Below are 16,097 nucleotides of genomic sequence, written 5' to 3' on the forward strand. Positions count from 1 at the left end.
TATTTATTTATTTATTTTTTTTTTGCAGTTTTTGGCCAGGGCTGGGGTTTTAACCCATCACCTCCAACATATGGGGCCAGTGCCCTACTCCTTTGAGCCACAGGTGCCACCCCTTTAAATTTATTTATTTATTTTACTTTTTTGAGACAGCACCTCAAGCTGTCACCTTAGTGCTGTGGCATCACAGCTCACAGCAACCTCCAATTCTTGGGCTCAAGTGATTCTCCTGCCTCCACCTCCCAAGCAGCGGGGACTACAGGTGCCTGCCACAATGCCCAGCTATTTTTGGTTGTAGCCGTCGTTGTTTGGTGGACCCAGGCTGGATTTGAACCTGCCAGCTCAGGTATATGTGGCTGGTGCTTTAGCTCCTTGAGCCACAGGCGCCGAGCTTTTACATTTATTTTTAATTAATGTATTTTTTTGTTTTTGGAGATTCATTGATGGTGGTTCTTTTGTTTTTGATTTCATTTATTTCTGACTTAATTTTGGGTCTTTGTGTTCTTCTGCTAGGATTGTGATTAGATTGCTCTTTTCCGTTTCCTTAAGTTGCTTCATTAACTTTTTGATGTGCTCTCTTTCTGTTTTACAGATGTAGGCACCTAATGCAATAAAATTCTGTCTTAGGACTGCTTTTGTAGTATTACACAGGTTCTGGTAGCTTCTGGCTTCGTTGTTACGGAAACCTCTTATCAAACACTTTTTCTGCCTATTTACTGTCTGTGTTTGTTAGAGGCAGATGCAATCTACTTGTGTGTGGTTTGTGTTCTCCAGTTGTCCCTGATCCTATGTGTGAGGGCATGCGAGTGTGCATGTGTGTGTGTGTGTGTGTGTGAGTGCATGTAAGTATACATGTGCATGTGAGCGCGTGTGCGTGCACAGAAAGTTGAAGGTGTGTTTCTCTGTCAGGTCTGGCTTGTTGGTTGCAGCCCTGCGACCCAGGGAGTGCTCAGAGTTACTCTCTGAACTGTGAGGGAAACTGCAGAACATTAGCACCTGTCTCGATTTGTAGAAATCAACTTATCTTTTTCAGCCAGGAAAATAGTTCTTTGATGAAAAGCACATTAATCTCTGGGTAGTTACCATTATTTATTTAGGAAAGCTCTACTGAATTCCCCCTGCCACAGTTTGATGAATGGTCATGAATATCTTTGTGGCCACTCCCTGCTAACCGCTAGATTGTTTGGGATCATTTCCAGTTGGTTTCAGATTTGGAGAGAAGAGGTGCCTGTGGAGGTGGGCCCTTCTGGGAGTGTTGAGGGATGCTTTTGCAAAAACATCCTGGGCCTCGGGGGAAGCAGCCTCCTGGCTGTGCTCTCTCAGGCAGGGAAACTGTGCTAAGGTGGAATGACACCTTTCGCTTGGATCACCATGCTGGCCTTTGCAGCTCCCTATCCCTGACCCTGGCCAGTCCCTTTCCCTCCAGCGTTTCTCAATAGCATCTTTTTTCTGGGGTGCCTGGGGCAAGGCTCAGTGCTCAAAGGGCTGGTTTTTGAAATTAAGTTCACAAGCCACCTCCTTCAGTGACTTAGGGTCCCTGCCAGCCCCTAGGGGGTATGTGTAGGGCATATGTCTTTCCATCTCTGGGCTGTATGTAGTCAGGTAGAGCTGATGTCCTTGTCCTTTGTGGGAAGAGCAGGTATTTTGGGTGCTGATCACTGTGTCTCTGTAAAGGGGAGGCGGCTTTCCAGGGTATGGTGATGGTACAGCCTATGAGCTCTCTGGTCAAGGTGGGCATCCAGTGTGCAGAATGCCCTATGGGGACCGGGCCAGTGCTGTTGGGTAATTCTGTGTTCATCTACTAGTTAGTGCAGAAGTATGAAAGTGGAGTTGCTTTTATACCAAAACCATATGCTCTGGCCCACGAAGTGCAGCAGCTTCCAGTAGCCATCACCAAGTGTCCTTCTAGGGTGCAGGAATACCCTGTTTCCCCGAAAATAAGACATCCTCCGAAAGTAGGACCTACTTACAGGAAAGACAAGACGTCCCCTGAAAATAAGACCTGGCGCATCTTTGGGAGCACACCTTAAAATAAGACACTATCTTATTTTCGGGAAAACAGGGTACTTGGGAAGGCTGAGGCAGGGGAATTGCTTGAGCCCAAGAGTTTGAGATTGCTGTGAGCTGTGATGGCACAGCCCTCTACCGAGAGCGACATAATGAGACTCTCAAAAAAAAAGGAGCGCCTGTGGCTCAGTCAGTAGGGCACCGGCCCCATATACTGAGGGTGGTAGGTTCAAACCCAGCCCCAGCCAAACTGCAACAAAAAAATAGCCAGGCATTGCGGTGGTGCCTGTAGTCCCAGCTACTCTGGAGACTGAGGCAAGATCACCTAAGTCCAAGAGCTGGAGGTTGCTGTGAGCTGTGATGTCACGGCACTCTACCGAGGGTGACAAAGTGAGACTCTGTCTCTAAAAAATAAATAAAGAAAACATGCAACCAAACAATCAAAGAAAACCACCTGCTTTGGGCTGTGGTGCTGGGGAGTTCAGCAGCCCCTATCTCAGCCCAGGTGCTACCAGCTCTGCCCAGGCTGGAAGCCCACATAGGTGGCAGGGGCCTTAAACCAACTGGGCCAAGTTGGGGCAGGTGCAGGACAGTACTCAAGTGTGGGCACCTGTGAGCTGTGAGCTGTGAGCTGCGAGCTCTCTGGCCGCATAGAGGACTTTCAGCAGGACCGTGTGTAGAGACGTTTACATGGACGCCTGGCTTTGGTCTGCAGGCACTGCAGCCCCAAAGTTGACCCAGGCCTGTGCTGAGTCTGCTCTAGGAAACAAGAGCTGTCACATGCAAAGTGATGAACCAGATGGAGTCTCCACTCCAGTGATTTTCTACTTGGTCCCTTCTGTGATTTCCTATTTCCTGCAGCCCCTTCCTGGCCCCCCATTTTATCACTTCTCTATAGCCCCTTTTGCTCCCTTCTGCTCCCCCTTTTAAAAACCCTGGTCACCTTGACTGGAGTTGAATAAACCTATCTTGCTGTTGCCCAAGTCAATTAACAGGTAAGTGGGTGAGAGATTAATAATTTTACTATTATTTACAGAAAAGTCAACAATTTCGGAGAACAGCAAGGATATCTCTTCAAAGAGCTATTCTGCCATCCTGTTTCCCTTTGTTACTTTTATCCTTACAGTGAAAGTAAACATCAACAATATTATTACTCATCTTAGTATATGTTAAACAGATCTTTTTGTTTGTTTTTTAGAGACAGAGTCTCACTTTGTTGCCCTCGGTAGAGCGCTGTGGCATCACAGCTCACAGCAACCTCCAGCTCTTGGGCTTAGGCGATTCTCTTATCTCAGCCTCCCAAGTAGCTGGGACTACAAGCACCCGCCACAACACCTGGCTATTTTTGTTGTTGTTGTTACAGTTTGGGGACTGTAGCTTTCTCCCACAAGCCTAGAGGCAGCTGTGCTGTGCTGTTGGCCTTTCCAGACGTTGGCACAGTTAGTTCAAGCGTGTTTGTGTCTGTGGGGTTAGAGCAGCCTAGACTTTAGCTTGGATGGCTGCTCAGCTGCCTGGGGCTTTGGGCCTCAGTACTGGATGGAAAGGCGCCCTAGGTGCTGTTTTTTCTGTGGAACTGAGGGCCCCAGGTCTGTAGCATTGTTTCCAGGATAAGTGCTGTGGAAGCAATAGCCAGATTTTCATCCTGGAGGAAAACCTCTGACATGCTACTTAACCGTGGGATCCTCTAAAACCCCACTGTGTGTGAGCCCTTAGGGTTAGGGTATACATCTTACTTCTCTGGCCGGTTATCTGGACACCTTGGGTAGGTGTTGCTTTGTCATTGAGGAGTCTGGTGCACATAATAATGTCTATGCAGGGACTGGTGTGTGGCTGAGCAGCTTCCTGTGAGCCTTAGCTCTAAGAGAAGGGAAGGGGCCCATAGGCAGCTGCCCTTGGTGGATTTTCATAGGCAGGTAGGGAGGGAAGTCCTGCCTGCTCAAAGGGAGCGGGAATGCCTGTGCTGACGAGTCCAGCTTCCCCAGTGGCCCATCCGGAAGAGATTGTGGGTCTGCTTGCTCATTCTGCAGATTGAGTCTCAGGTCTGTTTTCAGCAAGCTCAACCTGTGTGTTTACAAGAAACAAAATCTTTGGGGGGCTGCCTTAGAAGTGTTCTGGTTTCCTGCTTGGGACCGAAAGCTCAGGCTGTGTTTGCTGTCAACTCCCTGCTCAGCCATGCTCTTCCCAACCCTCCCACTGCAGAGCTCCATGTCTGCCCTGTATTTTGGACTTTTGGTCAGTAGCATCTGTTTTTTTTTTTTTTTGAAACAGAGTCTCACTATGTCACCCTGGGTAAAGTGCTGTGACGTCACAGCTCACAGCAACCTCAGACTCTTGGGCTTAAGCAATTCTCTTGCCAAGTAGCTGGGACTACAGGCACCCACCACAACACTCAGCTGTTTTTTGTTTGCAGTTGTCATTGTTATTTAGCTGGCCCAGGCTGGGTTTGAACCCGCCACCCTCGGTATATGTGGCTGGTGGTATAACCACTGTGCTATGGGTGCTGAGCTGATCAATAGCATCTGAAGAAAGAACTCCACTGCTTAAACAGAGACTTGGAACCAAGCTCTCTTGGTTTTCTCTTGAGCACCAGGCTTGGTCCTCCTGGACCAAGTAGTGTTGCAGTCTCTGCAAGCCAGTTTCCCTTGGCGCCACTTGGTGTGTGGCCCCAGGCTTGTTTCTGTTTCCTTTCCTATGACTTCTCCTCACCTACCAGCCCACTGGTGGTCTGGCTGGCCCTTTCTCTCTGGTGGGTGTACCCTCTTATATGTGTAATATTTGTTTCCTTTTAACATTAATTTTCGAGCCTGTATGAAGTGGAGAAATGCTGTGTGTGCTCTGTGCCATTTCTGTACAGGCACCAGCTGTGCCATCTCCTGCGTTCCACTGTCACCCCCAGTGGGGTGTCATTGGGCAGATCCCACATAGTGGCATTTCATCAATAAATGTCTTAACGTGGGGCGGCGCCTGTGGCTCAGTCAGTAGGGCTCCGGCCCTACATACCGAGGGTGGCGGGTTCAAACCCAGCCCCAGCCAAACTGCAACCAAAAAATAGCCGGGCGTTGTGGCGGGTGCCTGTAGTCCCAGCTACTTGGGAGGCTGAGGCAAGAGAATCGCTTAAGCCCAGGAGTTGGAGGTTGCTGTGAACTGTGTGAGGCCACGGCACTCTACTGAGGGCCATAAAGTGAGACTGTGTCTCTACAAAAAAAAAAAAAATGTCTTAACGTGTACCTCTAAAAAGAAAAGGCTCTTTTTACAGATAACCCAAATACCATGCATGCCTAAAAGAACAACATGGTGCTAACTTTTAATGTCATCAGATGTCCAGCCCACATCCTCCCACCTGTCAGTGAACAGGCCATGTGCATGGGTGGTTTGAAGCAGGATCTAAACAAACTCCGAACACCACAATTTCGCCAATGCATCTTTTCTAGGTTCTTTGTGGGGGTTGTTGGGTCATGTCTTCTGTAAATCCCTGGTATCTGGATTCTGCTCGCTATTGCAGTGACATTGTTTAACGTGTGCCTCGGTTTCTGTGTCTTCTTGTGAATAGGAGGTAGATTTGGAGGCCCCATCAGAATCAGGTTGCCTGTTTGTTTACTTATGTGCATGGAAGTGTCTGTGGTGATGTGATGACAGCAGGGGGGCAGGTTTGGCTGCTCCTCTCAATGAGGTTGAGGTGGAGTGGTGCCCCCATGTTCTTCATGGGGACCCCCAGCCTTTGTGCACCTGCCTTGGGCAGTAGCTAGTCACCAGTGCCGGCACCTGTCATTTCATGAGGGGTGACGTTAGAACTCTGGCACTCTTTTTGCTTCTATTGCCAGAATTCTTCTAAAGAGAACTTTCCTGTGTCTATTATTTGGTTGTTCTGAGTGTATTCAAAAAGATAGGTGCTTGATTTGTTCTCCTTTCGGGTTTCAGGATAATGAGTCTGTTCCTCAGCTTTCTCCAGAGGCGACTATCGTCTTTTGCTGTCATTGTCATCATTCTGTGATGCTGTTGTATCTCACAAGTTAGAGTGCATTACAGGCTTTGTTCTGATTGGCTTCCAGACTACAAGGGAAAACACAAAATAATGAGGTCTCCTGACAGTGGTAACTGTTTTTTTCTATATATATATATATTTTTTTTTTTTTTTGAGACAGAATCTCAAGCTGTTGCCCTGGATAGAGTGCTGTGGAGTCATAGCTCACAGCAACCTCCAGCTTGGGCTCAAGGGATCCTCTTGCCTCAGTTTCTTGTGTTTTTTTGTTTGTTTGTTTGTTTTGTATTTTTAGTAGAGATGGGGTCTTGCTTTTTTTGCTCAGGCTGGTCTAGAACATGTGAGCTCAAGCAATCCACCCACCTCGGCCTCCCAGAATACTAGGATTATAGGAGTGAGCCACTGTGCCTGGTCTTTTTTTTTTTTTTTTTGAGACAGCATCTCTGTCGCCCTGGGTAGAGCGATGTGGTCTCATAGCTCATAGCAACCTCAGACTCTTGGGCTTGAGCAATCCTCTTGCCTCAGCTCCTGAGGAGCTGAGACTGCAGGTGCCTGCCACAACACCCAGCTAGTTTTTCTATTTTCAGTAGACAAGGGGATCTCACTCTTGCTCAGACTGGTCTCGAACTCCTGAGCTCAAGCACTCCACCTGCCTTGGCCTTCCAGAGTTCTAGGATTACAGGCATGAGCCACCATGCCTGGCCTCTAACTTATATAGATCTTAAGTGTACACATGGTCTGACATCTTCACAGTGCACTTGCTCCTATGGCCTACAGGCCCCCAAGGCAAAGAGCATTTCTGTCACCCCAGAATGTTTCCTGACACCTCTCTGTCAGTCCCCATACATTGCCCCCAATTCCTGACAAGTGCTCTTCTGATTTTCTCTGCCAAGATTAGTTTTGCTTGTCCTCAAATTTCATACAAAGGGAACTGTGCAGGGTAGACTCTTGGGGACTGATTTCCTTTTGCTCAGCATGTTTCGAGGTCCATTCCTGTGGTTGCTGTGCACTGAGCCCTGTTGATATGACCCCAGCAACTTTGATACTGCTTTGCTTTCCGCTACCTTGCAATGCCCTGCACCTGTCTTGTTCGTGTGTCACCAGTCCTGAAAGGAGCGGTGTGAAGGGCTGATAGGCAGCTTGACTGTCTAAACAGTGTCGCCTCACCCTGCTGGCAGCAGCTCACTCATGACATGAGCTTCCTGATTTTATTTCCCTTTTCTGTGACCTGATATCTTGTTTGACTTTTCCTAGCTCTTGAGCATGTCCCAAACTCAGTTCGCTTGTGGAAAGCAGCCGTTGAACTGGAAGAGCCTGAAGATGCTAGAATCATGCTCAGCCGTGCTGTGGAGTGCTGCCCCACCAGCGTGGAGGTAAGTTGGCTGAGTTTAAGGCCACCACTTGCGCCAAGGCCTGAGCCCAGGGTCAATGTCTGGAAGTGGCATAGTGGAGCACTGAGCTCCCCCAGGCCACAACTTCTGTGAGTAGGAGTCAGTGTGGAATCCCAGGATGCTATTCTGTGATGGTCACTAGGCAGGGTGGGCAGTGGTTTTGGCTAGTTGTGGCCCTGATGGAAGTGCAGGAGAGAATCTGGGCTTGTCCCTGACCACTCCAGAAAACATTTTTGGGCAGTCCTGATTTATCCCAGAGTTTGTCATGGGAACAGATAGAGAACATTGGTCTGTTTTCCTGCCAGCCCACATGGGGTCAGCTCTTTGCCACACAGCTAGTAGGATTTCTTTAGCTTTAAGCATTTCAGATCATAACATTCTGTGCAGTGATTTTTAGTCTTGGTTTTATAATATCCAGTATGTCTTTAATTATCCTAAGGGGTATTGTGAAATTCTGTGAACAAAATTAATCTTTTATTTACATAAAAATAAAGAGCCCATACACATTTGGGGGATGGAATGTTGCAGAGTCAACAATGCTAGAGCATGAGAACTCTAGGAGGCTGAACACTTATCTGTCCATTTAGTCCTTGAGGGCAGTAGCCATGTCCCTCTCATCTTCTGTCCCTAACACCTGGTGTCATGTCTGGTACTGTTTACAAGGGACTGGTATTTGTGAACATTTGACCAAGAATCTTGTCAACTTTTTGTGCTAACCAGAGTCACTGAGTAAATCTAGGAGATAAACGAAAGTTGATCAGATGAGAAGTACTACCATGAACATTTCACAGGCCCTGTTTATATGGTCCTTGCAAGCTTTTATTGATTTCTTTTGAGATGGGATCTTGCTGTAGCTGCCCAGGCTGGTGTCTAATTCCTAGGTTCATGGAATCCTCCCCCCTCAGCCTTCTGAGTGGTTGGGACGACAGGCACACACTGCTGTGTGGACCTTGCGAGTTTTTAGGAGGAACTGTGTGGCATGCTGGGGACCAACGTGGTGGGTTCACCATCTTGCTCATCCCGTCCTGTCAGTATGCTGCTCTCTTCTCTCTGATGCCTCTTTGTGCAGCTCTGGCTTGCTCTGGCAAGGCTGGAGACCTATGAAAACGCCCGAAAGGTCTTGAACAAAGCACGCGAGAATATTCCTACTGACCGGCACATCTGGATCACTGCTGCCAAACTGGAGGAGGCCAATGGGAATACACAGATGGTGGAGAAGATCATTGACCGGGCTATCACTTCTCTGCGGGCCAACGGTGTAGAGATCAACCGTGAGCAGTGGATTCAGGTGGGCTGTGGTCAGGCGCTGTAGTGTCCTGCATGCAGAGTCCTGTGTAGGGTAGGGGCTTCTTGATGGCCCTGGGGAGTCCCCAAGCTGGCAGAAGCAGTCATAGGTGTGATGTGGTTCTTGGTGATCCAGTCACCCACCTCTTCTCTTGTTACCGCCCTGGCTAGACTTAGGACCTGGAGTTGGTCTCAGGTGAACTCTTCTGAAGCTTTTTGATGCACACGTGTATGGCTGCCTTTCTTTGCTAGCAGAAAAGACATGCCCTGAAGGAAATGACAGGAAGTTTCATGGCTTCTCACTCTTCCCTGCCTTCTAACTTTTCATGGACTTAAGGCTAGAGAATTTTATAACATTCATCTATGTAACCCCAGTCTTGAGTCCCCACTGTCGCCTTCCTCCAAGAAGCCACGCGCTGAGAGTGAGCCTTGCCTGCAGTAGGTGCCTATCACATGCTCTGCGCAATAACTTCCTGCTGCACTCTCCCAGGAGGACTCGCTTCTCCCCAACCCTGTGCTGGAAGACCCCTTCGTAGGTCCCTGCATGCTTTCTCCCCAGAGCCTGCTGCTGAATATTCTGGTGCACATTCTCCACAGCCCCAGTGTCTCGGTCTGGGCCACATGCTGCTCCAGGCTCCACCAGTGCTATCATCTTCCTCTTGTACCCTCCCCTTCCAAGGAGGCTGCTCAGCTTAATGCCACTGTCTCCTGACAGTTTTGTTAAGTTATGCGGCCCTTTTCTGTGTTTGGGCAATTTTGATTTTCTTCTTTCTTTTCCTTTTTATGTTTTTTCTTAAGCCATGGTCTGTCTATGTCACCTAGTGCTATGGTGTCTGCCTAGCTCAATAGCAGCCTCAAACTCCTGGGCTCTAATTAGTGACCCTCCTGTGTAGCTGAGACTACAGGTATGTGCCTCTAGCTATGTGGCTCTATGACTGGCTAAAGTTTTTAAAAATTGTATTCCTTTAGAGACAGGGTCTCTCTGTGTTGCCCAGGCTGGTCTGAAACTCCTGGCCTCAAGCATTCCTCCTGGTTTGGCCTCCCAAAGTGCTGGGTTATAGGTGTGAGCCACCAAGCATAGCCTGACTGACTTTATTTCTTCAAATCTGCAGTGTCCCATTTCTGCATCTTATGCTGTGGTCCTTCATGTGGTCTCAGGTCAGGAGGAGTACTACTGACTGCCTCCCCAGAAGACACCTTTGGGATTTGTCCCTCACCCAGGATGCTGTCTCCCCTGTGTGCAGGGCTTCCCCACCAGGCAGGTCCATCTGTCTGGATCAGAGTGGTTCCTCCTCTCAAGCTGTTGCCCTGGGTAGAGTGCCATGCATCACAGCTCACAGCAACCTCCAACTCCTGGGCTCAAGCAATTCTCCTGCCTCTACCTCCCAAGCAGCTGGGACTACAGGCGCCCGCCACAATGCTTGGCTGTTTTTTGGTTGCAGCCATCATTGTTGTTAGGTGGGCCCGGGCTGGATTCGAACCTGCCAGCTCTGGTGTACGTGGCTAGTGCCTTAGCCGCTTAAGCCACAGGCACCGAGCCAGCATAGCCTTTTATATATAGGAACTTTTCAGTTAAGTTTGTTGAGGAAGTGGATGCGGTTTTGGGTCGCTCAGTATATTTTGAGCACCAGTGTACTGGGAGGCAGGAAAGAAAGCATCAGTGTGCTGGACACAGCCTGGTGTACTGCATCTGCCTCGGGCACTACATGTTGCACTTCTTACCATGCAGAAATGGTGTGCTCTTTGGCGCCTGCAACTCTAACTTCAAAGTCAGAAACAAGTTTTTTGTCCCTCTTTCAGGATGCTGAGGAATGTGACAGGGCAGGGAGTGTGGCCACCTGCCAGGCAGTCATGCGCGCTGTGATTGGCATCGGGATTGAGGAGGAGGACCGGAAGCACACCTGGATGGAAGATGCAGACAGTGTGAGTTGGCCATGTGGGTGTTTATGCCCATTGTGGAGTCTCTAAGGGGAGCAGCAGGTGCCTAGCAGGCTATTTCAAAATCTTTTTATTAAAGAAAAAAGACTGGGTGCATTGGCTCACACCTATTATCCCAGCACTTTGGGAGGCTGAGGCAGGATTGCTTGAGGCCTAGAGTTTGAGACAAGCCTGGGCAAAATAGTTAAGATAGTTGAGACCCTGTCTTGACAAAAAATAAAAACCTTTTTTTTTTTTGAGACAGGAGTCTCACTTTGTTGCCCTTGGTAGAGTGCCATGGTGTCACAGCTCACAGCAACCTCAAACTCTTGAGCTCAAGTAATTCTCTTGTCTCAGCCTCCCCTTCAGCTGGGACTACAGGCACCCACCACAGCGCCCGACTATTTTTAGACGGGGTCTCACTCTGGCTCAGGCTTACCTTCAACTTGTAAGATCAGGCAATCCACCTGCCTTGACTTTCCAGAGTGCTAGGATTACAGATGTTAGCCACCACGCCCGGCCAATGAAAATGTTTTTAATGTGCTTGTCTTAAATATAGTTGCAGTTGTAAGGAGTACACAATTTTCTGTGAGCCTTTAAGTGAAGAGCTAATGTTTTTAGTTCTTAAGAGGACAAGGGAGCCCAGCAGGCTATCCCAGTCACACAGTGAACTGGATGTGCTAGGAGATGGGTGTGGCAGCCCTGTAGCTCCCATAGCTATTTGCCTCCAGGCTGTCCCCCATTCTCTGTTTCCACTACAAATGGCAACTCAGAAAACATTTTGCATACAGAGTTTCTGCCTCCTTTGAGGTTATTTATCACAGTCCAGAGAAAGATTGTGGAACCAAAATCAATAAACATGTTGAAGGTGCCTGCATTTAATACAGACGTGGCCCTCTTTTTTTAGCTGTTCATTTTGAAATAAAAAATAATTTCAAACTTACAAGAATGTTGACAAACTGCAAAGAATTCTTACATGATCTTTACCCAGGCTCTTCCAGACTGATCTGTTTACCACTTTTGCCTTTTTCTGTCTTTGCACCCAGGAACACACCCTGCCATGTTCTTTCAAGAGTTGAGAGTGAGCTCAGGTGTTTTGCTCTGGACCTCTAAGCACACCAGTGTGTATTTCTGTAGAAGACTTTCTCTCCAACTGCTGCTATTACCTCACATAACAGTTATCAAAATCATGAAGTTAATGTTGGGACAGTGCTCTCGGGAATCTTGTAGACTTTTCAATGCCTTAGTGTCCTATCAGCAAAGGACAAGATAGCAGTGTCTGTGGGGCGCCTAGGAGCATCTCCAGTTTCATCTGGGGAGAGCCTCAGTCTTCAGTTTTCCTTAGTGTGAAATTTTTGTTGTTGCAGTTTTTGGCCGGGTTCAGGTTTGAACCCGCCACCTCCGTTATATAGGACCGCCACACTACTCCTTGAGCCACAGGCGCTGCCCTGTCTGAAATCTGTTTTTTTTTTTTTTCTATTTTGAGGACAACAGGCCAGTAATTTTGTAGAATCCTCTTTGATCTGGATCTTTGTGGTGTCTCCTGGCTGTGTGAGGTGTGCGTCTGTGAAGGGCCCAGTACCCCCGGTGGAGATGAGGCCTCCTGCTCAGCTCCAGCCATGCCAGCCCACTCCATGGTCAGGTTGCTGTTTTCTTCTTTGTTATAAATATTTCGTAGAGAGACAATTTGAGACTTTGTGAATATCCTGTTTGTTGCCAAATTTTGACTACTGTGAGGACCCTTAAAGATGTTTTTTGGCCTGAATTAGTTTTTACCAAATGGTGTTTGCCAAATGGTGATTTTCTAAATTCACTTCCTCCTATATTTTTATTAACTGGAATTCTACGTAATGAAGAGCTTTTCTGCCTTCTTCATGCATGTGTATTTACTTCACATCCAGGAGGACTGAGGGCTTGTCCCTTGATCTATAGGATCATGTCCCATTGCTGGCATTGTCTATGTGAACTACACTAGGGGTTATTTTATACCCACATGCAACTAAACCCAGAACCCAGGCACGAGCTGCGCTGACCCTGCCCCACCTGGGGCTGGGAGGCCTGCAGATGATCCTGTGCACACTACAAACTTCGTTCCAGTGAATCGTGACACTGGCCAACAGTAATTGTTTTTTATTTTATTTTATTTTATTTTGCAGTTTTTGGCCGGGGCTAGATATGAACCTGCCACCTTCAGCATATGGGGCCAGCACCCTACTCCTTGAGCCATAGGGGCCGCCCCAGTAATTGTTTTTTAATAAAGATTTTCATTATGGGGCGGCGCTTGTGGCTCAGTGAGTAGGGCGCCGGCCCCATATGCCGAGGGTGGCGGGTTCAAACCCAGCTCCGGCCAAACTGCAACCAAAAAATAGCCGGGCCTTGTGGCGGGCGCCTGTAGTCCCAGCTGCTCCGGAGGCTAAGACAGGAGAATCGCGTAAGCCCAAGAGTTAGAGGTTGCTGTGAGCCGTGTGACATCATGGCACTCTACCCGAGGGTGGTATAGTGAGACTCTGTCTCTAAAAAAACATTTTCATTATGAAATATTTAAGACAAAAAAAGTATAAAGAATAACGTAACAAATACCCACATAGTCTCTACATTGAAAGAAAATTCCAAACTGGGTATGCTGGCCCACACCTGTAAATCTCAGAACTGGGGAGGCAAAGGATCTCTCGAGGTCAAGAGTTTTAAGATCAACCTAGACAACATAGCAAGACCCTATCTCCCCCCGCATCCCCCCCAAAAAAAACACCAGCCAAGTGTGTAGTGGTATATACCTATAAGTCCCAGTGACCTGGGAGCCTAAGGCCAAATAGTCACTTAAGCCCAGGAGTTCCAAGTTATAGTGACCTGCGATTGTACCATTACTTGGGCAACAGAGCAGAACCTTGTCTCTAAAAAAGTAAGAATAAGAATAAATAAATGTAGGCTCAATACCTGTAGCTTAGCAGCTATGGCGCCAATCACATACACCAGAGCTGGCAGGTTAGAACCCAGCCTGGGCCTGCCAAACAACAATGACAGTTACAAAAAGGGCATTGTGGCCGGCCCCTGTAGTCCCAGCTACTTGAGAGGCTGAGGCAAGACAATCACTTAAGTCCAGGAGTTTGAGGTTGCTGTGAGCAATGATGCCATGAAACTCTACCCAGGGAGATAGCTTGAGGCTTTGTTTCAAAAAAAAAAAAAAAAAAAGCTAGGCTGGGCACCTGTGGCTCAGCCGCTAAGGGTGCCAGCCACATACATCAGAGCTGGTGGGTTCGAATCCAGCCCAGGCCTGTCAAACAACAATGACAACTACAACCAAAAAATAGCTTGGTGTTGTGGAGGCTGAGGCAAGAGAATTGCTTAAGCCTAAGAGTTTGAGGTTGCTATGAGCTGTGACACCAGGGCACTTTATCCAGAGCAACATAGTAAGACTCTGCCTCAAAAAAAAGAAAAGTAATTTTGGATTGGCGCTCATAGCACAATGGTTATAGCGCCGGCCACATACACCAAGGCTGGTAGGTTTGAACCCGGCCTGGGCCAGCTAAAAAGCAAGAATGGCAACTGAAAAAGAAAAAAAAAAAATAGCTGAGCATTGTGACAGGTGCCTGTAATCCCAGCTACTTGGGAGGCTGAGGCAAGAGAATCGCTTGAGCCGGAGAGTTTGAGGTTGCTATGAGCTGTGACGCCGTAGCACTCTACCAAGGGTGACATAGTAAGACTCTGTCTCAAAAAAAGAATAAATAAATGTATACATATACTAATATGTAGGATTCCTGAGCCATTTTTATTTTGAACGTAGAGTCAGATGCTTTGCTTCTCTGTTCTTTTCTTCATTTCTTATGACAGCCTGGGGCCTCTTGGTGGGGCTGTCATCCTGCCAAGAATAAGTTCTAATAGCAGAAATCTAAGAGCTATTTTAGTTTTTCTCTTTTCATTCTCTTCCTCATGTCCTGTTTTTCACACTGCTTTGTAACACAAGACCAAGAACTGAAGGGTCTTGTTGGAAGGGTGGCAGTCAGCATTCCTCCCACCTGGGGATTGACCTGGCCCTGCAGCCAAGACCCTGAACAAAATCTCACGTGGTCCCATGGGCTTTTAAAACCGTTTTCAGGCGACTGAAGACAAGAGGAGGCTGAGAGGCTTTATAACTGACCTCCAAGATTTTGTTCAGAAGACAGAGAGGAGCATAGACCTGTTTACTTTCCCAGGGCCTGTCCCTCTCCAGCATCCTTCCCTGACTCCTTTGGGTACTCCTGGTGTGGGGACACTGCCTGAGGCAGGGCCTTTCCTGCTTTCCATGGTTCCAAGTTAAAGGGAGGTCACATGACTCGGAGGCACAGCCTGAGTGAGGAGCCCCACAGCTCCACCTGTGCCTCCTTTATCACTGCACCCATTTCTATGCTGGGCATCCTTGAACACTGGGCAGCTAGCTCCCTGTCCTCTATGGCATGGTCCTGGGTGCCCTCCCTGTTCAGGAACTTGGACAGCTGTGAGCTAACATTCACAGTTGCAAAACATTATTTCTGTCCCACTTCTAGGGGCCTTTTACTTCCCTTCAGGTGCTAGCCCCTTCTTAGTGTGAGACTATTTCCCACATCTGCAGAGTACGGGGAGCAGAGGCTTCTCAAGGGCAGTGCCCAGGTGCAGTGTGAGGCTGAGTAAGAGTAGCCTCTGGGTGTTGTAGCCATTATGACTTACACACTGTACATGGTGACTGGCTTTCTTGTGTTGTTGTCTCATGCTAGCCAAGAAATAAAATTACCTTTTTTTTTTTGGAGACATAGTCTCATTATGTCACCCTTGATAGAGTGCTGTGGCATCACAGCTCACAGCAACCTCCAACTCTTGGGCTTAAGCAATTCTCTTACCTCAGCCTCCCAAGTAGCTGGGACTACAGGTGCCCACCACAACACCAGCTATTTTTGTTGTTGTTGTTACAGTTGTCATTGTTGTTTAGCAGGCCTGGGCTAGGTTCGAACCTGCCAGCCTCAGTGTATGTGGCTGACGTCCTAACCACTGTGCAATGGGCACCGAGCCAGATTACCTTTTCTTTATTTTTCTTTTTTTAGACGGAGTCTCAACTATGTCGCCCTTAGTAGAGTGCTGTGACATCATAACTCACAGCAATCTCAAACTCTTGCCTCAGCCTCCCAAGTAGCTGGGATTACAGGCACCCGCCACAACACCCAGCTTTTTTTTTTTTATTATCGTTTTTTATTTATTGTTGGGGAGGTTTGTTTTTTTTTTTTTTTTCCTTTGCAGTTGCCGTTCTTGTTTTTTAGCTGGCCCAGGCTAGGTTTGAACCCACCAGCCTTAATGTATGTTGCCGGCATGCTATAACCACTGTGCTATGGACGCCAACCCAAAATTACCTTTTTTTTTTTTTTTTTTTTTTTTTTGAGGCAGAGTCTCAATATATTGCCCTCAATAGAGTGCCATGTTGTCACAGCTTACAGCAACCTCAAACTCTTGGGCTTAAGTGATTCTTTTTCTTTAGCCTCCTGAGTAGCTGGGACTACAGGCTCACTATAACGTCTGGC

At 47.8% G+C, this 16,097-nt stretch overlaps 1 protein-coding gene across 1 annotated transcript in view; it reads left to right on the forward strand.

Annotated features, from left to right (window-relative positions):
• Positions 1–16,097, forward strand: part of PRPF6 (pre-mRNA processing factor 6) — a 55,784-nt gene that overhangs the window by 27,651 nt on the left and 12,036 nt on the right. The window contains exons 10-12 of the mRNA XM_053574890.1: positions 7,238–7,356; positions 8,444–8,662; positions 10,459–10,581. Of these exons, the coding sequence (XP_053430865.1) occupies positions 7,238–7,356; positions 8,444–8,662; positions 10,459–10,581 (461 nt within the window). The remainder of the gene's footprint in view (positions 1–7,237; positions 7,357–8,443; positions 8,663–10,458; positions 10,582–16,097) is intronic.

This window comes from Nycticebus coucang, chromosome 21 (genome assembly GCF_027406575.1).
Source record: "Nycticebus coucang isolate mNycCou1 chromosome 21, mNycCou1.pri, whole genome shotgun sequence".
Classification (NCBI taxonomy): domain Eukaryota; kingdom Metazoa; phylum Chordata; class Mammalia; order Primates; family Lorisidae; genus Nycticebus; species Nycticebus coucang.